At 40.5% G+C, this 26,022-nt stretch overlaps 1 protein-coding gene across 2 annotated transcripts in view; it reads right to left on the bottom strand.

Annotated features, from left to right (window-relative positions):
• The window catches only part of TBCD (tubulin folding cofactor D), a 487,835-nt gene that overhangs the window by 105,300 nt on the left and 356,513 nt on the right, over positions 1-26,022 (bottom strand). For both annotated transcript variants that reach the window (XM_033961208.1, XM_033961209.1), the window contains 3 exons: positions 22,104-22,185; positions 15,842-15,960; positions 9,547-9,638 (listed from right to left, as the gene is read on the bottom strand). In XM_033961208.1, the coding sequence (XP_033817099.1) occupies positions 9,547-9,638; positions 15,842-15,960; positions 22,104-22,185 (293 nt within the window). The remainder of the gene's footprint in view (positions 1-9,546; positions 9,639-15,841; positions 15,961-22,103; positions 22,186-26,022) is intronic.

Here is a 26,022-nt window from a genome sequence, read left to right on the forward strand (position 1 = left end):
CTCGAGGGAGGGAGGGAGGGAGGAGGGCTTTGTGATTCAGAACCACTGCTGCATTGGTGCTTCAAGGTTGAGGGGTGTGGACTGAGATTCTGTTAGACAAGTTTTCTAACACACACTCAATTAACCAGAAAAACAGTTATCCGGTAGCTACCAATCCCTATGGGTGCCAGATAGACTGTACTCCAGCATGTCTTTTCTATTTTTTGCTGTCCTAAATTATCTGGATAGCAGACTGAATGTTCTCACTATCCAGAAAACATTTGCCTCTGTTCCCATAGTGCCAAAGCAATTTATAATGATTTTTAGCAGTACTAATCAAATATATTACATTAAAATTGTATTATTTCTTATGAATATTCCAATCAGGTGTTCAGTGCAATTTACAATAATTCTGAAAAACTGGTCATAAACAGGAATTACAAACAATAAAATTAACATTTTGAGTAGCACAAATCACCCCCTGAATCAGATAATATCTATCATATATTTTTCAAATAGGTTTTAAGGGCTTTTCAAAATTTTCTATAAGAGGAGATATATCTTAATTGAATTGAAATAACATTCTGCCATCTTGCTACTAAATATGAAAAAGTAACTTAATGCATACCTAAGAGCCCTCTTGGATTGGGACAGCTTACCCCCTCTTCTACAAAGCTGCACTAGCGGCTGCCGTGCGGCAACAGCCCCGAAGCCCTTTAAATCTCTATGGGCTTCGGGGCCATTACCACGCAGCAGTCGCTAGTGAGGTTTAGTAGAAGAGGCCCTTAGTTTCATATAATTACCTACTATTCTTTGCTTCCTAATATTAAATCGTTCATATATTTAGGAGTTTCCCCTTGAATTATTAAAAAAATTTCAGGGTACACAATTTAAAAATCCCCAATTTCCAATGGGAGCCAGTGTAACTTAAAATAAAGCAGCTTTATCCTTTCATACTTTGATATTGAGAAAATGAGTCTAGCAGTAACATTTTGAATAATTTGTAATCTCTTCCATATATATATATATATGCCCTGCCTCTCCCCAAGTAAGCTTCACTTATCCAGATAGCAGGTGTTGCTGGTTTTGAGTACAGAGCCCATCATTTCTTAAACATTTATTAATCCACTCTTTCCTTGACTACCAAAAACAGAATTCAATAAGAGCTTTCCATTATACATTAAAGATGATAACACTGAGTAAACTGAACCAACCTCCTGCATACAATCCCACACCTTTTATTGTACAAAGCAGATCATAAAAATCTTGATACACAACCCCAAACAGCAATCCAATGTTTGTTCTTTGTTTTATTTTATTTATAACCTTCTTTTCCCAAAGCGTCTCACAGTATAAACATACATAATAAAAATACATAAAATACATGTAAAAACACTCACAAAATAAGCGACCAGTGCTTACACCAAAACAGATGCCTTAATGCCCATATTTCATATTGCAAAATAAATGTCTCTTCAATAACTTCTTAAACCCATCAAAATTACATTGCTTGATATACAAGGGTTGAAGATTCTATTCCTGGGGTCCCCTACAGGAAAACATAGTCACAAGTGAAGAATTCAGTCTCAATTCCCTTAGAGATGGCATAGACAAATCGCCATGATGGACAGAGCGCAATGTTCAATGTAACTTCATATTCAGTCTGGTCATCTCATATATTATAAATCCTAAATTTTAATAAACTGTTTACAGGACAGGAGCTCCCCTTATCTCTATAAACTCCTCCTGTAAGTCTATCAAGTAAGGTTTATATCTTAATAATCTAATGAGTCTCACTACTTGATCCGTTTAACAAGTGACATAATTAAAAGTCATCACGATCTCTACAGTACACCAATTGTTGATATCCTGAAAATCAGATCATTTATATGCATCTCCAGGGAAGGGTTGGGAAACACTACTCTTCTAAAATGTACAAGTTAGACTGTCTTTTTTTTGTAACAAATGAGAGATGTGATAATGAAACAATATGACAAGGCGGTGGTAAGAACAGGAAGGATGCTAGGATAAAAAGGGAAAGAAAATCAGTAGAATTCAGGTGCTATGTCTCTATACAGATCTTTGGCGATCCTTACTTAGATTATTGTGTCCATTTCTGAAGACCACATCTCAGAAGACAAGCACAAGAAGGAGGCAGTAGGGTTGTCCAGAAAAACCTAAAGTTGGAAACTGTGAGAATTGAGGTTTTTCCCATGAATTTGATTGTGCTTGATCAGAAAATAATCTTTACATTTTTTTAAAATCCATCCTGCAGTGGGTAAAGAGGCTGGGAAATGTTCAGCTGTATTCAATCTGATTTCTGCAGATCCCTTAGGCAGGTGGATTCATGTGGATATGAGCTACAGGCGTTCTTTAACATCTATGCCCCTAATTCAAATCAAGCTGAATTTAAAAAAAAAAACTCTTCAGCAGTTGATACTACCACTGGTTGCTTCTAATGTAGTACTGGCGGGGGACTTTAATGCTGTTATGGAGCCATTGTTGGACAAAAAACCTAGTAAAATATTAAAGTCATTGGGGTAGATAACCTGGTACAATCCTGTGGATTGAAAGTTATATGGCGGATTCTTCATTTTAATTATTGGGAATTTTCTTTCTGCTCCCATGTTCATAAATCATTCTCACGAATAGATTATGTTTTTGTATCAGATAAATTAGTACAGCAGATCATCAAAGCCACCATTGATCCAATTATTTTGTCAGATCATGGTGGAGTTTGGATTCAAGTTAACATTGCTGAACAAGATGGTAGTAGACCTGTTTGGAGATTCAATAATACATTGCTTGCAGATTCAAACTTTATTGAGGAATTTCAATTAAAAATGAATGAATATTTTCAGTTCAATGTCTCAGAGGAAATCTCTTTAGAAACATTGTGGTATGCTTTCAAAGCTATCATGAGAGGGCAAATTATATCATATTCGGTACATATTAGGAAACAACTTAAAATGGAATTTTCTAATTTGGAACAAAATATTAAAGATTTGGAGTCACAATTGGCCTTGAAATGGGAACAAACTACTTTACAGGCCCTCTTAAAAGCTAAATATAAATACAATGAGATTTCCTCTCAACTAGCTAGGAAAGATTTGTTTTCTCATCAGGTTCTGTATTATGAAAACTCGAATAAAGCGGGAAGATTATTAGCTAATTACCTAAAAGCTAAAAAAAGGAAAGTAAAAATTGTGGCTATCACAGATGAGAAGGGTGAAACTAATTCTCAAATTGGAAATATCTTAAAACAATTTTTGAAATATTATAAAAGCTTTGTACTCTTCTGAGCTTTATTCATATAAAGAACTTGAGGGTTTAGAGCAGGGGTGCCCAACGCGTCGATCGCGATCGACCAGTAGCTTAGGAAGGCAACTCGAGTCGATCGCACTCGTGTTGCCGTCCTGATCTATGGGCCGATCAGCCTTCCTCTACAGTGTTCTCCCTAGGGCCTTATAGCTGGGCGGTCCGCCCAGCTGTCATCTGCCGCTGCTGAACATTAAAAAAAACCCCAAAAAACCCGGCTTGGAGATTTCAGCCCCTAGCGAACTTATGCTCCAGGCTCTAACGTGTGCGTGCAGGCTTCTCTTCTCTTCCCTCCGAAACCAGAAGTTATGTCCGGGGAGGGGGATGGGGGGGAGAAGGGAAGCCTGCACGCACATGTTGAGAGCCCTGAAGCAAGCGTTCGCTACGGGCTAATGCGGGAGACAGGTTAGTGAAGCATTTGTTCTTGTTCCTGCCGGGTCCTGCCTACTTTCTGTTTCCGTGAAGGCAGGACCCGGCAGCATTTCCCCCAATAGGTTGATCAGGATCTTGGGCTGATCAGCCTTCCTCTTCCCGACGGCAAAATTGACGTCGGGGAGAGGAATGCTGGTTGGCCTAAGCAGGGAGAGCTTGGGGCCTGTTATTGGTGGCGTTTGGGTCCTGGTCCCCGATGGTAATGGCAGTGGCAGTGGCTTGGGGGAGGGCAGGGAGAAAGAAGGAAAGAAGAGAAACAGAAAAAAAAGAAAGGGAGGCAGAGAGAAAGAAAGGGCAGGGAAGAGGAAGGAAAAGTTGGTGGGAAGGAATGAGGTCTGGAGGAGAAGAAGCATACAGGCTAAAAGAAGGGAAGAAAGATTGTATGCACAGTCAGAAGAAGAAAGTGCAACCAGAGACTCATGAAATCACCAGACAAGGTAGGGAAAATGATTTTATTTTAAATTTAGTGATCAAAATGTGTCTGAATCTGCTGTCTATATTTTACACTAAGGTCCCCTTTTACTAAACCGCAATAGAGGTTTTTAGCGCAGGGAGCCTACCACAGCACCCCTGCACTTACTTGCACCGCTGCACTAAGGCTCAAACTGTTATTTTATCTGTTTTTTTATTGTAGTTTACTGTTTTTAGTTTACCAATTGCTTTTTATATTTTCAGTTTCTCAATCCTACCGTTCCTCTGCCGCCGCGAAGCGGCAGCCCGCTGGACTCCGCCCCCTTCAAGGTCAGCACATGCCCTACTTAAAGGACCCCTCTGCGGCGCACGCCTTGCTACCACAGCACCCCTGCACTTACTTGCACCGCTGCACTAAGGCTCAAACTGTTATTTTATCTGTTTTTTTATTGTAGTTTACTGTTTTTAGTTTACCAATTGCTTTTTATATTTTCAGTTTCTCAATCCTAGCGTTCCTCTGCCGCCGCGAAGCGACGGCCCGCTGGACTCCGCCCCCTTCAAGGTCAGCGCATGCCCTACTTAGAGGACCCCTCTGCGGCGCGCACCGAAGGAGCGCACATAAGGAGCAGAACCTGCTCCTTTGTGCGCTCCTTCGTGCGCGCTCGGAGTGCAATCCTCCTCTCTCCTTAGGAATGCTGTTTGCATTTTTATCTTTTTTGAACCACATCTATAAATCGTTATCTTTTAAAATCCGTCTCACTGATTTAACTCTTTTAACACTTTTTATCCATTGCCTATATAATCAGCTTAGTCTGATTCCTTTAAATATGACATCCATTGATAATAACATACCAGTCTTTTGGGGGTATAGGCCCATTAAACCTATCTCTTCTATACCTTTCCACCGCTCTTCCCAAAACCTTTTAGCAGTTCCAATTTCCTCTATATGTCCAAATAATATCACATCAAATACATCTACTTCCTCTATACGTTCAAATAATATTAAATCAAATACATCCACTTATCAACCTCTAAAAATTGGTCTTTTAAACACGAGATCTATCCGAAATAAACATCATTTAGTAAAAGATCTTATTCTTCTTAAGGGTCTCCAGATCCTATGTATCACAGAGACATGGCTTACATGTGGAGACGAGGCTTTTCTGTCATTCTGCTGTCCCCCAAATTATGACTATTATTGGAATCATCGTCAAAACCGTAAGGGAGGTGGAGTAGCCATCATCTTCCAAAAAAATTTAATTTCAATACGCGATCAATCAACTAATAACACAACCATTGAATTTTTACAAGTTCAAACTATTCAGAATCCTAAAACTGACCTTCTTCTACTATATATTCCTCCTCCTATGGATCACACTAAACTATCCTCTCTACAAAACTTAATTTTTGATTTCTGCTCATCTTCTACTTGTTCTATTATCTTAGGTGATTTTAATATCCACTTTGATAATACAAAAAATTCATATACAACGGATATGATTAATTTCATAAAAACCCTAGATTTGACTATACAAATAAGTGAACCCACTCACTCTTCAAAACACACACTTGATATGATACTCACAACCAAAACACAATATATATCTTATACATTACCCGATGTCATCCCGGTACCATGGACTGATCATTATTTAATTTCCTTTAACTGTCATTACTCTTATTCATCGGAAAAAGTTTCTTCTTCTACACTTCCTAAAAAGATCACCTTCAGAGATCTCTCTAAATTAGAAAGCTCCGATATTTCTTCTTTCTTCAGCTCTTCTATATCTATTCCTAATTTTGATTCTGTTGATGATCAACTCCTTGCATGGAACTCTTTATTAGAATCTTGCTTGAACGAAAAAGCACCTCTTATTTCAAAAACTATTCTACCCTGTAAAGCTCGTAACCCTTGGTATACTAAAGAATTACATCTTCTCAAAACCCAACTTCGCTCTTTGGAAAGAAAATGGCGTTCATCAAAAACAACTATCAATCAGCAACGTTACAAAGAACAAGCACATTTTTACAAAAATAAAATCAATCAAGCCAAAAAACATTATTACTCCAATAAAATTAATGAGGCCAAAAATAGTTCTGAAATATTTTCAATTCTAAAATCCATAACTCCTGAATCAAAAAATAATAAAAACTCGGAAATCATTATTACACTTAAAGCTCAAGATCTAGCTGATTACTTCTGTAATAAAATCATTCAAATACGAAATACTTTTATAACAAATAAAACTAATGACCCCATATATAAAAACAATGATCCTTTTTTACCAACATCAAAATGCTTAAATTTCAAAATTCCATCTTTAAAAGAATTAGAAGGGGTCTTTCAAAGAATTAGATTAAAAAATTCTCGAGCAGAACTAATCTCTCCATTTTACTTAAAAAAATTTTTTTGTTGTTTTGGCCCTTTCATACTCTCGCTTATTAAAAATAGTTTTCTTACATCTACAGTTCCTCTTGATTGGAAAAAAGCGATTGTCACTCCAATACTGAAAAAATATAACGCTGACCGCAATGATGCAGCCAACTATCGCCCAATCTCAAATTTGCCTTTTTTAGCTAAAGTCACTGAAAAACTGGTCTTTGAACAACTATCGGACTTTGTTGAGATATCAAACGTATTACACCCTAACCAGACTGGTTTTCGGAAACACCATAATACAGAGTACTCACTGCTTGGCCTTGTCAACACCATTCACTACTATTTAGACCACCATAAATCGGTTGCTCTTTTTTCCCTGGATCTTTCAGCGGCTTTTGATACTATTGATCACGCTACTCTAATTAATCGTCTGGAATCTATAGGTGTCGGAGGACAGGTACTGGAATGGTTTAAATCTTTCCTTTCTAATCGACTCTCAACTGTTATAATGAAAGAAGATCATTCTACTTCTTACACCTTGCCTTTTGGTATACCTCAGGGCTCTGTTCTGTCTCCACTTTTATTCAATATCTTCCTTTCACCTTTACTTACTATCTGTCAATCACTGGGTTTTACTTCATTCTCTTATGCCGATGACATTCAACTCCTTCACCCAATTGACCCACAGAACGATAATGAAATTACAGAAATTAATACAAAACTTGATATAATTAAAAACTGGCTCTACAACAATAAACTTTCATTAAATATTAAAAAAACACAAACTATGTTATTTACATGGAAAAATGACATTACAGCTATATCACCCTTTATGCTTGAAAATAATCCAATAGAATCTGTATCAGCTATAAAAATTTTAGGTGTAATTATTGACACAAATCTATCCTTCCACGATCATATAAGTCAAACGGTAAAATCTTGTTTCTATAAATTACGCCTAATACGATCTATTGCATCTTTCCTAGAACCAAAATCTATTAATATTCTGGTTCACTCTATGATAATTTCTAAATTAGATTATTGTAACTCTTTATTGTATAACATATCTCAAAAAGAAAAGAAAAGACTTCAAATAATTCAAAATACTGCAATAAAACTCATACACAAAGGAAAAAAATATGATCATGTTACTCCTCTTCTTATCAAGTCGCATTGGCTACCTATTAATCATCGGATAACATTTAAAATAGCTTTCTTAGTTTACAAGGTATTATTGTTCAATACGCCATTATTCATATCTAGAATGATAACCCCTTATTGTACAACTCGACTCCTTCGATCTTCCCAGCAAGACTTATTACTGGTCCCTTCACTAAAAATTGTTGGAACAAGGAGAAATGATATGTTCTCTGTACTAGCTCCCCAATTGTGGAACACCCTTCCTCTTTTTATCAGAAAGGAAAAAGATCTTATTTCTTTTAAAAAATTATTGAAAACTTTTTTATTTAACGATGCTTTTAACGATTAATTTCCTTTCCTTTCTCCCTTTTTTACATTGTCTTTCCCTTCCATTTGTTCTTTCCCTTTTTAAAGAGAAATATTGTAACCCTTTCCTTCCTTTCCTCCCTGTTATGTCTTATGTTTTGTTAATTGTTAGGTAAAGAGAAATTTTCTCTATTTTATTTAATTAATTAATAATTATCTGTGATTATGTTTTGGATGTTTTGTAATACTAAAGTGATATTATGATATTAACTTGTATTTTATTGTACATCGCCTAGAAAGCTTTATATAGGCGATTAATCAAAATAAACCTGAACTTGAACTTGAGTGTCGAGAGCAGCGCTGGGCATTCAGCGCAGCTCCCTGCGCTAAAAACTGCTATCGTGGTTTAGTAAAAAGGGAGGGGGTATATTTGTCTATTTTTGTATGGTTGTTACTGAGGTGATAGTGCTTAGAGTCATCTGCTTTGACCTCTTTGAAAAACCCTGGAATAGGAATGATGATTAACATTTTCTATGCATACAGTGTGCTTTGTGGTTTTTTTTAATTTTATTGTTGGTAGATCATTTTGACTTGGTCATTTAAAAAATAGCTCGCAAGCCCAAAAAGTGTGGGCACCCCTGGTTTAGAGGTTTTAAAGTTAATCAAGGGACCAAAAATTCCTGAACATATAAAAGGAAGTCTTGAGGTGCCTATATCACTGAAAAAACTTCAAATAGCATTGAAGTCCCTTAGAATTGGATCCATTCCAGGTGGTGATGGTTTCACAGTAGAGTTGTATAAATCATTCCAAATTACCTTATTACCTCATCTATTAAATTTATATCAGGCACAACTTTCTAAAGGTTGTATTACAGGTAGTATGGCAGAATCTTTAACTATGGTTTTACCAAAGCCAAATAAAGATCCCATGTTGGTTTCAAATTACAGGCCCATTTCTTTGATTAATGTTGATGGGAAACTTCTGGCTAAATTACTGACTTTATGCTTAAGACAACGATGGGAGCTCACGGCAGCCATTTCCTATGAGTGATCTGCATGGGGCAGGAGCGTAGGAAGATCGCTCCTGCCCCGAAAGCCTGCTAGACCACCAGGGGAGTCTCAGAGGGCTTAAGGTAAAGTTTGGATTTCGGGGGAAGGCGGGGGTGGGGGTGGGAAAGAACCGGCCTGAATATTATTCGTGATTTTTCAATATTCGTGAGCCGGCTCTGCCCCTAACCCTCTTGAATATTGAGGGAGAAGTGTAGACACAAGATCACTATCAGGAAATATTTATTCAGAAAAGGTGTGGCAGATGCACAGCATGGCCTTCCAGAGAAAGTGATAGAAACAAAAAGAGTGGCATAATTCAAGAATAAAGAAGTATGGTTGTTATGTCCCACCCACCCCTGGAAAAAAAAACAACAACAAAAAAAACTATGCTAAAACATGATTTCTGGTTATGAGAAAATGAAAGAAAAGCCAATGATGATACTGTAATAGAAATAGGTGGAAATTGAGTTCTGCTGACCATATGGACATTAAGATATCATATTCTGATTCTATGACCATGTGTAACGTACTTGGCAATAGCTTTCAGAGCATCTCTTCTTGCTTCCACAAAGGACAAAGTGGCTGGAGTAAGGCAGGTGACTTTTCTTAAACCTTCTAAAACCTGAAAACGTGTATAAAAAAGGTACATTTACAATACATTTAAGAACTGTGCTACCTTAAATCAGTTATGCTTACAGAATTCTGAAGATCTCAGCAAGTCAACATCCTAATCTACTTAGGAGGTGATATTAAATAGCCTAAATAGAAATATACACCACTCCTAAAAGAGTTCACCACAAAGCAGCAAAACATATAAATGAGACCATAAAAATGTATTTATGTATTTTAGAAAAACTGCAGATTTGCATTGGTTTTGCTCAATCTATGTCCCTAGGAACACCTACAAGCAATCACATGCTTTCCATGCACGTAATTTTTACGCATGTATGCAGCCATGCAATCTTATAAAAGCCTTCTCCATATGTAAAGCAGGCTTTACATGCAATTTAATCTTTAAATTGGATTTTATTTCATGCCTTTTCAGTAGCTTCTCAGGGCAGGGTACATTCAGGCTATCTGATTCTGTAGCTGAAGAAATGGGAGTTTTAAGTAACTTACCCCAAATCACAAGGAGGAGCGAAGGATTTAAATCCTGGTTGTCAACTCACTGCTTTAACTATTAAGTGACTCTTTTTTAATGAGTAACAGTGAGATGAAAGTAATAGAAATCCTTACCAAGAACCGTTATGGTAAAGGTTGGATTATAGGGGATAGAAAGAGGAGCCTAATCAGGCAAACCATGTCTGGCTATCAACCCTTAGATGTTGATTAGAGAATGACAGAGGGACAAATTTATCCCCGTCCCCACAAGTTTTGTCACTGTCCTGGTCTCTGCCCCATTCCTGTAAGCTCTGCCTTAACCGCACAAGCCTCGAACACTTATGATTTTAAAATGTTTGAGGCTTGTGCAGATGAGGACGGAGCTTGCAGGAATGGGGGCAGGGATAGGAAAAGAACTGGCTGGGATACAACGGGAAAAGTTACCAATGTGGGCTACTGTTAAGATATGCTATTTTACCACTAACTCATGCTATTTTAACACAGGTCCCATTTTTTTATTGAGGCACACAAACCGATTTAGCGAGTGCTAAATGCTAAGGCATATATTATATTCTATGGGTGCCTTAGCATTTAGCGTGTACTAAATCAGTTAGCGCACCTTTCTAAAAGAGGTTAAATGCAAAATAATATAGTTAACTGGGTTAAATGCAAAATAATATAGTTTAATTGTAGCTCATGATAACGTCCCCTCTAAATCACAAAAAAAACTTTAAAAAATACAAAACATACAAAAATATAAAATAATAAAATCAAATTGAAACACAATAGAGTAAAAGTAATAATCCAGCAATCATAGCTGGATTTCAATGATCATATGTGGCTACCAACTGAATTAGCCAAAATAAATAAAATAAAATAAAATGAGTTACTATAAATCTAGTTTGCAAAAAGGTATAATATAGAGGTTTGCTTATTTCTAGATCCACAATGGTAAGCAGCTTTTAAGCCACTCATAGCCATGGGCTGATATATGACCAGATATTCAATGCCAGAACATTTCTGGAAGTTTTTTGGGCTCGCTGAGATGAATACTGACACTTCCAATGCCGTTTAAGTCCAAGTCTAGCCCCATAGACAGGGCCATTCTTGCTGCTAAAAATGAAAATGTCCACAAAATAAACAATCAAATACTTCCCGTTTTACCAGGCGTAATCACTGAATACAAGTTAATCGATACCAGAAGATTGGGATAAATAAATATCCAGGCAACGCCAGGTGATCAGCTAGTCAACAAATAAAACCAAATTGGATATAAAGTCTGAAATTGGGTTTCAAATCAAGATATTGGTTTAAATCAAGATCCCCCCTACTTTTCCTACAGTACTACCATATATACTTGAATATAGGACAAAATTTTGGGGCCAAAAAAATGACCCAATAATGGGGGTCTCGTCCTATATTCGGGTCATTAACCAAATCCCTCCCGGACTTGATGCAGGCCTCTGGTAGGCCGGGACAGGAGGAAGCCTTCCTGTCCCAGCCGATACTAACAATTTTTTTACCCCCCCCCCCCCCCCCGTACCTCTTTCGCATCCCTGGTGGTCCAGCAGTGTATGGGCAGGAGCGAACTTTCCGCGCTCCTGCCCTGCGCCCCTCATTCTTGCCCTCCGATCTCATGGCCAACAGTCCATCGGCATGCAGGAGCGAGCTTCTCGAGCTCCCACCCAGCCCTGCGCCACTCCCTGAATGGCTGCCGCCAGTTCTCGCTCCTACCCATACACCACTGGACCACCAGGGATGCGAGAAGAGGTACGTAGGGGGAGGTGGGGGTAAAAAAATAGTTAGTATTGGCAGTGAGGGGGGCTGAGTGCAGAGCATGGCAGGGAAGGGGGTGAGGGAGGGGACACTGGGTGCAGATCCTGGCAGGACATGGCACTTGAATATTAAGCCCCGTTTTATATTTGAGTCAACTATTTTTCCTTCTTTTGGGGGGTATTGGGGGTCTCGACTTATATTATACGGTATGAACTATTGTATTTTGATCTGTTCGCAACAAATTCAAATGTCAGCCTTACTAACCTCCCCTTTTATAAAGCCGCGCTAGCAGATGCCACTGCATAACTGCCCCAAAGCCCATAGAGATTTAAATAACTTCAAAGCTTTTGCCACGTGACTTTGTAAAGGGGGGGGGGGTAAATATGCTTTTTTAAGTTTGAATTTATTGTGAATGTATTTTGGTATATGCTTAGACTATTAGATAATGTGGAATATAAGCAAGGTAAATAAATAAAATTCTCAATTTTCTCTGTTCTGACAGGCTGTAGTTTCATGAGGCAATCACATTTTTATTAGCTGGCCTTTTACTACTTCTTTAAAAAAAAAAAAAATAAAAAAAAACCTTCAGAGACGACCAAGCAAAATCGGACAATGTGGAGGACATGTGGTCGTCTCTGAAGTCCATACTACACGAAGCAACAGACCGATACATAAAGACAGTAAGTAAACGCAGGAGAAACAAAAGACCCCAATGGTTCAGTAAAGAAATTTCAGACCTAGTTAAACAGAAATAAGATGCATTTATCACCTACAAACATTTAGGCAGAGAGGAGGCAAAAGAGGACTATCTAGACAGATCTAAAGCTGTCAAAACAGCAGTCAGAGAGTCCAAACTCCGAATGGAGGAAGAGCTAGCACGGAAAATTAAGAAAGGGGATAAATGTTTCTTCAGCTATATTAGTGACAGGAAAAGAAACAAAGATGGGATAGTACACCTGAAGAAATCGGACGGTAATTTTGCGGAATCAGATTCTGAGAAGGCAGAACTACTAAACCAATACTTCTGTTCAGTGTTCACCCGCGAAGTGCCGGGAGCTGGTCCACAGCTGCAGACGGGAGATAACCAGAAAGACCCGTTAAAAGATTTTGAATTTACGCCCAGTAGCGTCTACGACGAACTATCAAGACTCAAAGTAAACAAAGCCATGGGACCAGATAACCTACACCCCAGAATGCTCAGGGAGTTAAGGGAAGTCCTGGCTGAACCATTATCTGTTCTTTTCAATCTTTCCCTAAGCACAGGAAGGGTCCCCTTGGACTGGAAAACCACCAACGTAATCCCACTCCACAAAAAAGGCTGCAGGACAGAGACAGCAAACTACAGACCAGTGAGTCTCACGTCTATAGTGTGTAAACTCATGGAAACACTGATCAAACAGAATATTGACACAATCCTAGATGAAAAAAAACTGCGTGATCCACACCAACACGGGTTCACCCAGGGTAGATCCTGCTAATCTAATCTGATTAGCTTTTTTGACTGGGTTACTGGACAACTGGACGCCGGAAAGTCACTGGACGTGGTATATTTGGACTTCAGTAAAGCATTTGATAGCGTCCCTCATCGAAGATTACTGAATAAGCTGAAATCGATAGGATTAGGAGACATTCTAACTATATGGGTTGGGGATTGGCTGAGCGGTAGACTTCAGAAGGTGATGGTGAACGGTACCCCATCTGAAGCATCGGACGTGATCAGTGGAGTGCCGCAGGGCTCGGTCCTGGGCCCAATTCTATTCAACTTATTCATAAGAGATATGACGTAGGGACTTAGAGGAAGGGTATCACTGTTCGCCGACGACGCCAAACTTTGCAACATAGTAGGTAGAAGCTTATTACCTGATAATATGACACACGACCTACTGCTTCTGGAACAATGGTCAACTACTTGGCAGCTAGGCTTCAATGCTAAAAAATGCAAGATAATGCACCTGGGTAAGAGAAACCCGCGTAGAACTTATGTACTAAATGGTGAGACCTTGGTTAGGACCACGGCGGAACGCGATCTAGGAGTGATCATTAGCGAGGACATGAGGTTGCCAATCAAGTGGAGAAGGCTACCTCCAGGGCAAGACAAATGATGGGATGTATCCGTAGAAGTTTCGTCAGCAGGAGACCTGAAGTTATGATGCCGTTGTACAGAGCCATGGTGAGGCCTCACTTAGAGTACTGTGTTCAGTTTTGGAGACCACACTACCGAAAGGACGTGCTGAGGATCGAGTCGGTACAGCGAACGGCCACCAGGATGGTCTTGGGGCTCAAGGATCTCACGTATGAAGAAAGACTAAAGAAGAGAACGGGGAGATATGATTGCAACGTATAAGTACATCACGGGACGCATCGAGTCAGAAGATGATATCTTCTAGCTCATGGGACCCTCGACCACCAGAGGGCATCTGATGAAAGTCAGGGGAGGGAAGTTTCATGGCGACTCCAGGAAGTACTTCTTCACCGAGAGAGTGGTGGATCATTGGAACAGACTCCCACTCCAGGTGATAAAGGCCAGCAGCGTGACGGATTTTAAGAGAAAATGGGATACTCACGTGGGATCTTTAAGGGAGTAAACTCAGGGGGGAGGGATAGTTGGAATGGGCAGACTTGGTGGGCTATAGCCCTTTTCTGCCGCTTTTTTCTATGTTTCTAAACTAAACTTTCCATTTATTAGATTAAAACAGAACAGCCAGCCAGACTCAAAGCTGTTGAAATCCTGTTTTGCTTTCTGTCTTCAATTCCATTGTTAGTATACATGAGTCCTCCCTCTTGACAGGCTTGATGCTTGGTAACAAAGCTTTGTCATCACTTTCTAAATTAAATACCATCTTCGAGGTAAGCATGGTAAGCTCCATATGCATTCAGGTATTAATTCAAACCTTTCTAGAATATATAGCCCATGAACAGTTTGGTGTACAGAGGAGGTGGACAAGAAGAACAGCCAGTTTAGCCTGCACTAGCATATATAAAAGCACTATCTATGGGCAATACTTGCTGACTAAAAAGGACTTATCTCAAGAATTAATAAAAGATATCTCTTATCTAACTTCTGCTAATTACATGGTCTTTGGAGTAGGGGTCTGTAACCATAGTTATTTATGCCGAGCTTCATATTCTGATAATGCTAGACCAGGGGTTCTCAACCCAATTCTCAGAACACACCTAGCCAATCAGGTTTTCAGGATACCCACAATGAATATACTGTACATGAGTTGCATGGAATAGGTGTAGGGCATGCAACTTTATCTCATACATATTCATTGTGAGCATCCTGAAAACCTGATTGGCTAGATGTGCCCGGATTGGGTTAAGAACCCCTGCAATAGACTACATAAACAATGTGAATGAAAGTCAAACTTTTGTGGTTCCACTATTAAAATTGAAAGGAAACATACCCATGTAAGAGAGAATAAAACACATTTCTTTCCACTTAGTAAAGCTATTGTCTGAAAATTAATATAACGTGGAAACAGAAAAAAATAATTTTCTAGGTTATAGCAAGCTTTACCTTGTTTTAGTTGTTGAATGTCTTCCATGGGCACCTTATTATTATGAACTGCCCCAAATTCCTTTGGGGGATAGAAGAAAGACAAAAATTCCCCAAATAGCTAACTAATCAAAGCTTATGATGCAAATAGAGAATTGCTCAGAGTTTCCAAACAACTCATTTAAAACTCAGAGGAAGACCACATCATGTCATTTGAGTTTATTTATTTCCAATCTAAATCAATTATGAAATCTCAAGCGACCACAGCTGCTAATCTTGCGCATCATAGAAATGCTATTATTACTACACGTAAAGTGGTTTTGGTTTACATATACAAGTTAGTACAAGATATTAATTTGCATTATCTGGCATAGTCTCTGTTCCCAGATCCCATAATTCTTGTAGCAATTAGAGTCTGTACCCACAAACAGTAGAAAATCACAACTCACCTGCTGCTGCCTGCCTTTTAGCATAAAACTGGGAAGTGCCCCTAAGGCTAGTGAAAAGCCACAACGAATCATTTCTTCATTGCTTTTTAGTTCCAAAAGATATTGGTTCACCAAGTCATCTGTACAGTAAACATAAAAATGAACCTAGAATGAACATCTAACACTCGAGGAGAGTGTGGTATAGTGGTTAGAGCTACAACCTCAGCACCCTGAGGTTGTGGATTCAAATCCCACGCTGCTCCTTATGGTCCTGGGCAACTCACTTAATCCTCCACTGCTCCAGATACATTAGACACATTGTGAGCCCACCGGGACAGAGCGAGAAAATGCTTGAAGTACCTGAATGTAAACTGCTTTTGAATGTGGTTGTATAACTACAAAAAGGCAGTATACAAGTCCCAATCCCTTCCTCTTTCCCTAAATTGATAGCTGTAAAAAAAATTAAAACAGGAGCCAATAATGGATTAAGATAAAAGACTCTATTTGACTCAGAACCTAGAACAGTACCGTATTTTTCGCTCCATTAGACACACTTTTCCCCCCCAAAAGCGAGTGGAAAAAAGGGTGCATCTAATAGAGCGAAGCAAAGCACACGCCCCCCCCCCTCTCCCCGTTAACTTATTTTAATGTTGCCACCCTCCCTTTATTGCCGGCCCTCTTCCTCCTTTGTTTTACATCTACTACTTAGTAAGCTTCATCGCATGCCTCCTAGTCCTAGTATTTTTGGAAAGAGTATAACAAGCGATTTGCATCTACCCTTTCCACTCCACTCATTGTTTTGTAGATATCTATCATATCACCCCTGAGCAGTCTCTTCTCCAGGTTGAAGAGCCCTAGCCACTTCAGCCTTTCCTCATAGGGAAGTCGTCCAATCCCTGCTATCGTTGCCTTTCTCTGTACCTTTTCTAATTCCATTATATCTTTTTTGAGATGCGGTGGCCAGAACCACCTTGATTTATTAATGACTACTCTGACTGGTTTCAGAGGTGGGTTCAGTACTGAGAGACTTCTTGGCTCACTGATTTATGAAATTAGAAGTTTACTAGCTAGACGACATTAAGCTATTCTCTTACAATTTGATCTGGCATCAGCTTTTGACTTGGTGGACCATACTATACTTTTAAATTTATTGTGTGATTTTAACTTGCTGGATATTGATTGGGGTATCCCTATTGTGGGGTTTTCTAGAAGTAGGGAGATCCTTGATTCTCTACAAGGAGACTTGTCCAGCAGTTGGTAATGGAACCCACGCAGGATGGGGTCATACTGGACTCAGTGCTTACAAACAGGGAAAGTGTTTCTGTTGTTACAGTGGGTGATCATCTGGCATCCAGTGATCACTGCATAGTATGTTTAATATTGAGATAGGTGTAGAGAGGACTCATTCAAAAGCAAAGGTTCTAGACTTTAAAAAAAAAAAAAAAAAAAACAACTTTGTTCAGATGGGAGATTATGTCAAGGAATTGTCATGATGGGAATGTCTGGAAAGATTAGAAATGCAGTGGACAAAACTGAAAGGAGAAATTTTAAGAACAACAAACCTTTTTGTGAGGCAAGTAAGTAAAATTAAGAGGAAAAGCAGGCCGCTTTGGTTCTCAAAAGTAGTAGCTGAGAAGGTAAGGAATAAGAGGTTAGCTTTTATAAACTATAAAAGATCACAGAAAGAGGAAGATAGGCAAAAATATCTGGAAAAGTTAAGAGAGGCTGGTCGTGTAATCAGGAAAGCAAAGATGCAAATGGAAGGAAAAAAAAAAACAGGAGGACAAGACATTTTTTAGATATATTAGTGATAGGAAGAAGTGCAAAAGTGGTATTGTGAGATTCAAAGATGAAGGGGAGAAATAGGTAGAAGCTGATAAAGAAAAAGCTGAATTGCTTAACAAATATTTCTGTTCTGTGTTCACGGCTGAAGCGCCAGGAGCAAGACCGCAGAAGACAAATGTGAATAGGGATGGAGGAGTGGTAGACCCTGATCGATTTTCAGAGGGTTGTGTTCATGAGTACCTAGCTAAAATAAATGTAGACAAAACAATGGGGTCGGATGGTGTACATATGAGGGTGCTGAAGGAACTTAGGGAAGTTCTGGTGGCTCTGCTGACCTTTTCAATGAGTCTCTAGAGTCATGAGTGGTACTGGAGAAGGGTGGATGTGGTTCCTCTCCACAAAAGTGGAAAGAAGTAGGGAATTAAAGACCTATAAGTCTGACTTCTGTGGTATGCAAATTAATGAAAACACTTTTAAAACACAGAATGGTGAAGTTTCTGGAATCCAGTGGATTACAGGACCAGAAGCAACATGGGTTCACTAGAGGTAGGCCTTGGCAGACAAATCTGATCAATTTCTTTATCTAGGTGACCAGAGAATTGGATAGAGGGAGTGCGCTAAATGTCATGTATTTAGATTTTAGCAAAGCCTTTGACAGTGTTCCACATAGACGTCTAATAAAGAAACTGAGTGCCCTCGGGATGGGTCCCAAAGTGACAGGCTGGGTCAAGAACTGGTTGAGTGGAAGGCGAAAAAGGGTAGTGATCAATGGAGATCACTCTCAGGAAAGGGATGTTACCAGTGGTGTACATCAAGGTTCTGTTCTTGGGCCTGTGGTAAGTAAATTAATGGAAATGCTTTTAAAACAGAAAATAGTGCAGTTTCTGGAATCCAGTGGATTGCAGGACCAGAGGCAAAATGAAGTCACTAGAGGAAGGTCTTGTCAGACAAATTTTATCAATTTTTTTTATTGGGTGACCAGAGAATTGGATAGATGGAGAGCGGTAGATGTGGTGCATTTAGATTTTAGCAAAGCCTTTGAAAGTCTTCCACACAGGCTTCTAATAAATAAACTGAGAGGGGCCCCAAAGTGACGAACTGTGTCAGAAACTGGTTGAGTGGAAAGTGACAGAGGGTAGTGGTCAATAGAGATTGATCTGAGGAAAGGGATGTTACAAATGGTGCTTGAAGGCTTGGGCCTGTTCTTTTTAACATTTTTGTGAGTAATATTGCTGAAGGGCTGTCAGGTAAGTTTTCCCTCTTTGCAGATGATACCAAAATCTGCAATAGAGTAGACACCCCTGATGGTGTGGAAAACATGAGGAAGGACCTAGTGAAGCCTGCAGAATGGACTGAAATTTGGCAGCTAAGATTTAATGCTAAGAAATGTAAGGTCATGCATTTGGGCTGCAAAACCTTGAGGGAATGGTACAGTTTAGGGAGTGAAGAACTTGTGTGCACAAAAGAGGAGCAGGACTTGGGTGTGATGGTTTGTGATGATTTTAAGGTAGCCAAACAGGTTGAAACGGTGACGGCAAAAACTAGAAGGATGCTTGGGTGCATAGGGAATAGGAGGCATTGATGTCCTTGAATAAGACTCTGGTGAGACCTCATTTAGAATATTGTATACAATTCTAGTGCACAACTTAAAGTATTATCACCCTGAGTGGCATAAATCATCAATATAACATAATATACAGTACTAGTGTTTAAGCCCGTTACAATAACGGGTGCTAGAGTAGATGTCTGTATGTCTGTTTTTTATTTGTCTCTCTCTCTCTCCCTGGACGTTGTCTGTCTGTCATTCTTTGTGTCTGTGTCTCTCCCTGGTCCCCTGTCTGTGCGTCTTTCTTTCTGTCTGTCTCCCTGGCCCCCCTGCTTGCCAAAGCAGCCTCCTTTCCCTCTCCCCCTGTTGTGCAATGCCTGCCTGCTTCTTGGCCCCCTTCTGTTCCCCCCCCATGATTGCTTTCTGCCCCCAGCACACCCCTCCCCCCAAAGCAGCCCCCTTTCGCTCTCCCTCTGGCCCCCTGTTGTGCCATGCCTGCCTGCTCCGTGGCCCTCTTCTGTTCCCCCCATGATTGCTGTCGGCCCCCAGCACAGGCAGAGAGATGCAGCATCTCTCTTTTTTTTTTCTCCATTTCATTGTTCCGCATCAAGGGGGGAGAGAAGAAGAAAAACAGAAAAGAGAGGGAGCAAAATGTTGGACCATGGAGATAGAGGAGGAGAGATGGAACCATGGAAGGGCAGGAGGGAAGAGAGCTGGGATAAGATGATGCTAGGGGATGGAAAGAAAGGGACAGGGAGTTATAGCCTGACCAGTGGAGAGAGGGAGGGGGATTCTGAAAGTGGTGAGCCATGTGGATGAGGTCAAAAGGGAGATGACAAGATGAGTGAGAGAGCAGCGAGTACAGTGGTAGAAATGTGGTAATGGGAGTAGATAGAAGGGAATAGGAGGCTGGGAAAGGAGTGAGGTGGGAAATGGGAGAGCTAGAAACTGAGAGAAGATGGAGAATTGTGAGGTAGATGAACATTTAAAATGAAGAAGGGTGAGAAAGAAGCATGATTTGAGTGGGAAAGGAGTAAGATGGGAAATGGGAGAGCTAGGGCATGAGAGAAGATGGAGAATTGAGAGGTAGCTGAAATTTAAAAAGAAGAAGGGTGAGAAAGAAGGCAAGATTTGAGTGGACAGAGGCAGAAAAGAAAAAGTTAAGAAAGCTGAAAGGGAAAAATCAATACGTTGGAAACAGACATAAGAAGGAAATGCAACGAGAGAAGAGGAGAAAAAAATGGACAGCAGACACTGGAAAGAGAATTAGTTGAAGATAGAGAAAAAGCAGAAAGAGAAACTGGGACCAAGATGATGGAAAAACAAAACATCCAAACAACAAGGTAGAAAATATTGTTTTATTTTGAATTCATTAACTGGAATATGTTAGCTTTGGGATATGTGCATCACAATTATTTTTGTATTCAGTGGCGTAGTCATATACAGCTGATTTGGGGAGGGACTGGAGTCCAAAATTAGTGGATGGGCACCAAAGTTTCTCCCTGCCTGAGTGCAATTTATAAATACTTGAGCTAGTGGGGATTCCCAAGCCTTGCCAACTGAAGACATCTTCCTCCAGTCTGGCAACTCAAAATCTCTAAGCTTTGGAGCCAATGGCAATATCCTCAAGCTGCCCCTGCTTTCATGCATGAATGAAAGCCAAGGGGGGCAGGAAGGAGGGAAGGCAGCAGCTCTGCAATATTGCTGCCAGCTGCAGAACTTGGGAAGTTGGAGGGGGAGGAGGTAGCTGTCAGTTGGTGAGGCTTGGGGATCCCTACTAGCTAAGATCAAAAGTGGGAGGCCCACAAAAGCAATTACCCTGATTAAACAATCCTCCACGTGCACAGCTGATTCAGCATCCCCGCTCTGATGAGGCTCACCTCTGAAGAAGCTCACCGTAGCTGTAATAGAAGTGAATGGGAGAACCAGAGCATACATCCCTGCTCATCAAAATGGGGATGCGGAAGTCTGTGGCTGCTCCCATTGTCAGCGGTGTACGTGGAGGATCACTCAGTCAGGGTAAGTATTACTGCTTTTTTGGGTTCCTCTCCACACTGTCCCTTTAATGAAGGTTTATTATTAGATACGTACATCTTCTATATTAGTGATTGCAAATTTGGGACCTGCTCAAACTTTTTTTTTTGGCTCATCAGCTAGTGTTAAGTATTTGTGCGGCCCCAAAAAAATATTTTCGGCCAATGCAGCCCAGGGAAGCCAAAAAGTTGGACACCCCTGGTCTACATCATAAGGCGTACGGGAACAGATTTTAAGATCTCAATACATATACATGTGGGAAAGGCGAGAGAGGGGAGATATGATAGAGATGTTTAAATATATATGTGACACAAATATGCAAGAAGTGAGTCTCTTTTAATTGAAAGGAAATTCCATAGTAAAAGGGCTTAGAATGAGGTTAAGGCTCAAGAGTAATCTAAAGAAATACTTTTTACAGAAAGGGTGATAGATACATGGAATAGTCTCCCACTAGAGGTGGTGGAGACAAAGACTCTGTGTGAATTCAAGAAAATGTGGGTCAGGCATGTGGAATCTCTTAGGGAGATCAGGATAGTGGATGTTGCGAATGAGCAGACTGGATGGACCATTTGGCATTTATCTGCTGTCATGTTTCTATTAAAGACTAATGGCAAGATCAAAGATATAGAGCAATCACTCAAAAGTCAACAAAAGTTTGCCAACATACCAATAGGGCCTCCTTTCCATCTGGGTCAATGAACAAGTATGAATTCATCATTATATAAGAGTTCACATGTACTTATTAGTTGTACCTCAAAAGTGCACATTCCATAACTGGGATAGGCCCTGGAATTTGGTAATCCATAATAGCATTCTTTGAAGGGCCTTTATCATCTGCTTCAAATCTTTCCTATTAAGAAAATTAATAAGTACTATCATTAATTAAGAATGAAGAGTCTGTAAGCGTGATTCACATACCTTGAATGATCAAATCAGCTTCTTTCTGTTTATTTTGGTAATATTCATTACACAAGGCAGTCAGTGCTGAGACAACAGCTTCCTAAAATAAAGGCAGGAGAGGATAATTAAACACAAACATATAAACGCCCAAAAAGTGCATAATTTTTCCTATCTGCAACAACACCAGACTCTTCTTCCAGCCTCTATCACTAAGACGACAATCACCTGCATCAGCAGAGAAAAAACAAACAAAAGGGGATATAAAATGTGACATACTAATCAGGCTCTCTCAAACTGTGGCCCTGAGAAAAACATCTAGATCTGGTTAAAAGGACTTCTTTACTTTCTAAGGAGTGTAATGATATTACGGTACAATAATACAACACAATATAGGTAATATGTACAAATAAAACAAAAACATTAAAAGAAAAAAAAAATACCTTTTTTATTTAACTTAACGTAGTTTATGATTAGCGTTATTTATATCCCGTCATACCTTTCAGTTCAAGATGGTTTACAACAAAAGAAACTGCATAATATGCAGCAAAATTATATCAGTAACAGGAAATAGGAGCATACAAGTTGATGTAGAGCAGATCGGTCAAGGAAGTTTAAACAAATTTGTCAAATAATTGAGTTTTCAGTGATCTTCAGAATGTCTACATATTACCTTGAAGAGTGGACTAACACGGCTAAGATTTCTAAGAGGCTTTGATTATTCTCTTTCTCCCTGTCCTTATGTTTTGTCCTTTAATTGTTTTCTTTCCTATCACAATGGTAGTTCTCCCACCATCCCTTTCGCATCAATAAGTCATGTTTGTCCATGTCTACGTTCTTATTTGTTTTGTCTGTCTTCCCCACATTTTATTGGAGGTGCTTTGAATTTTTGAAATTGCGATTTTATCATAGTTATTAAACTTGAAACTTGATACCATTTCACGCAATACAATACAGTAAGGCCTGGATTCTTGAGCCAGTACTGATTTTCTAGGCATCAATAGACCCCCTTATCTGCAATAAAACACTGTTTTTAACTGAAATTTGAGGCATGGCCAACGCCAGAAGTGCCGTTAAGTGATCTAAAGAACCTACATTGGCATGATTCACTCAAAGATAGGCACTGGAAATGGCTTACATCTCCAGCGCCTATTTTTCACATTGGTGTGATTCTGAAACTGGTGTTGATGAATGATTGACATGCGATTGGCAGCTGCTGATAATTGGCGCTGGTTCAAAAATCCGGGCCCAAATTTATATACCATCTATACCAGAAGCTCATGAACAGTTTAAAAATTTTAGGTTATGCAATCATCTATAATAATAAAACCCTAGCTGCGTATGCGCACTTGAAACTCCATGCCTCCGTATGTGCAGTAGAATAGAACTGCTGAGCAGGGAGGAACCGCCAAGCAAGGGAAGCATCTCAGCGCAGAGGAACCGCCAAGCATGGAAGCGTCTCAGCAGTCCTGACCTGCCAAGCCCCCATTCCTTACCCAAAGCAGCATTGGCAGCACTGTAAACAGGCTGTTTGCGGCAAGCCCTGGCAGGACCTTTCCTCTGCCGCATCACTTTGGATATGGTAGAGGAAAGGCGCTGTCGGGGCTGTCTGCAAACAGCCTGTTTACAGCACTGCCACTGCTGCTTTGGGTAAGGAATGGGGGATTGGCGGGTCAGGATCACTGTTGCAGCTACTGCTTTGAGGCACAGAGGGAGGGAGGAGGGGTTGGTAGGTCAGGACCGCTGCTGCTGCCTCGGGTAAGTCATGGGGGTCCAGGAGGGCAGAGCCACAAGGAGGGAGGGCAGACCTATGGGGGTGGTGGACAAGGTGTGTTATGTGGAGGGTCCATCAGGGTGAAGGGCTGGGGAGGGGCAGCCTGCCCAAAGATTCAGTGCAGTGGCCAGGGAGGAGGAAGGTGGGGGAGTCAGGAGCTGGAGAGAGTAGTCTGAGGATACCATTGGGAGGTGGGATTTGAATTGGTGCAGGCTCTGGTGTTGGGGTGCGGTTGGATGAAGAGGGTTAAAGTGGCAGATGTTGGAATGGGGAGGGGGAGAGACGAGAGAGAAATTGGTCCTGGGGTGGGGTACAAGAGAAAGAGTAAAAAAGGAAGAGAAGCTGGGTGGGGGTGGAATATAGGGACAGGAAGAATGGCCTTGGAGACAATGGAAGGAAGGATATATAGGAATGGAGCTGGGACTGAAAGGGTGATAAATGCAGTGGAGGATCGATGAGGGCCAAAAGGGTACAGAGGACTAAGGAAATGGTGATGGATAGCGCCGGGAGCAAATAGAAGAAAGAAAAAGACAGACGGGGGCAGGGAGAGAGACAGAAAGAAATAAAGGAGGCAGGGAGAGAAAGAAAGATAGACGGGGCAGGGAGAGAGAGAGAAAGAAAGAAAGAAAGATGGGGGCAGGGAGAGAGACAGAAAGAAAGAAAGAAAGATGGGGGCAGGGAAAGAGACAGAAAGAAAGAAAGACAACGGGAGGGAGAGAGACAGAAAAAGAAATTCTACACATCTATTCTAGCACCCGTTAATGTAACGGGCTTAAACTCTAGTAATAAAATATTGACCTAAATACAGAATGAAATTACAGGATATATAGTTATTTACTAAAAAGATATGATCTAATCGATGCAGAAAGAGGGCAACTGTAACTTATTCAGAAGGTAGGTTCTATAAAGTATGTAACAGAGCGTGCTTATTATGCATATTATGTGCATAAAAACTCGAGTGTACACACTGCACAAATGCCAAATATTCATTTAAGAACTGTGATCATGTGACTGGGCCAAGTGGTATTACCCATCACAAATCCACCCACAGGCACCTTTGTTCTCTGTGAAACACAACACAACAGGGTTACACAACACAACACAACAGGGTTACACACACAGTTCTTAAAACATGTGACCTCCTGGTTGTCCCAAGGCCTTCTTTGAACTCCTCGTTCTCCCGGGTCTCCCTGGACTCCATCCCTCCCTCCCGAGTCCTTTCTCCGACCCTGTATTGGCCCTAAATGTCTTTGGCAGCTTCCGGTACCGTTCACCAGTCACTCAGCCAGCTGCCACCATCCCAGCTGGTCCCCTCTGCTGAGCACTCCTTAGATCTTGGCCAATGTTACTAGGGTCTCTCAGGATGCTTTATCTGGGGTCCTTTCTGATGGCTCTCAATGCCATCACCGGTCTCTCCTTAGGTTGTCACTGACCCAGCCAGTCCCACCACCGATCAGCCGCCTGAACCCCCTCAGCATTGGACTTTGCCAGCTCTTTCAGCTGCCTCTTGTGGGGCCACAACCAATCTCTCACTCTCTGGCTTCTTGGGACCCCACCACCTGGATCCGAGAAGAATGTCGAGAATGTGAAGAACTCTGTTGCCTAGAGGAGGAAAGAGGTCTTTTCAAAGGGGAATGTCAATGGTGTGGTCTCTCAATGAAGCCTTTGGATGCTTTGATGCACTGCTTAAAGCCGTTAGGAGGCTTGGACATCAAGGGGAACACCGCCAATGTAAGATCAAAGGACTCTATGGTCCGGGGAAGTCAAGTAGATAGTAACCCCAAAAAAGCTCAATGCTCCTGGCCTGAAAACAGGCTGGGGAGAGCTTGAAGGCCCAAAAAATAAATTTGGTCAAAATTCAGAAGTTTTACTATCAAACAAAAGGAAAACAATAAAACAGAAGAACAATGAAATAGGAAACAGGAAAGCACAAAAGTAGTAAAGTTTCTCACACTTGGAGAAACTCCAAAGAACAGCTTCTCAGTTCTGTGAAAAACTGAGAACTGATGGTCCCGTGAGTTGACGATGGGCTGGAAGGCACCGGCACATGCACGGTGTGGGCAGTCTTCAAAAAATTTAAAGTTACAGTACACTTTTTGACTGTCCATAGCAGGGCTCCGTGGATGACGTCACCCAAATGTGAAAATATGCTGCTTGCTTGACCTC

This window comes from Geotrypetes seraphini, chromosome 10 (genome assembly GCF_902459505.1).
Source record: "Geotrypetes seraphini chromosome 10, aGeoSer1.1, whole genome shotgun sequence".
Taxonomy (NCBI): domain Eukaryota; kingdom Metazoa; phylum Chordata; class Amphibia; order Gymnophiona; family Dermophiidae; genus Geotrypetes; species Geotrypetes seraphini.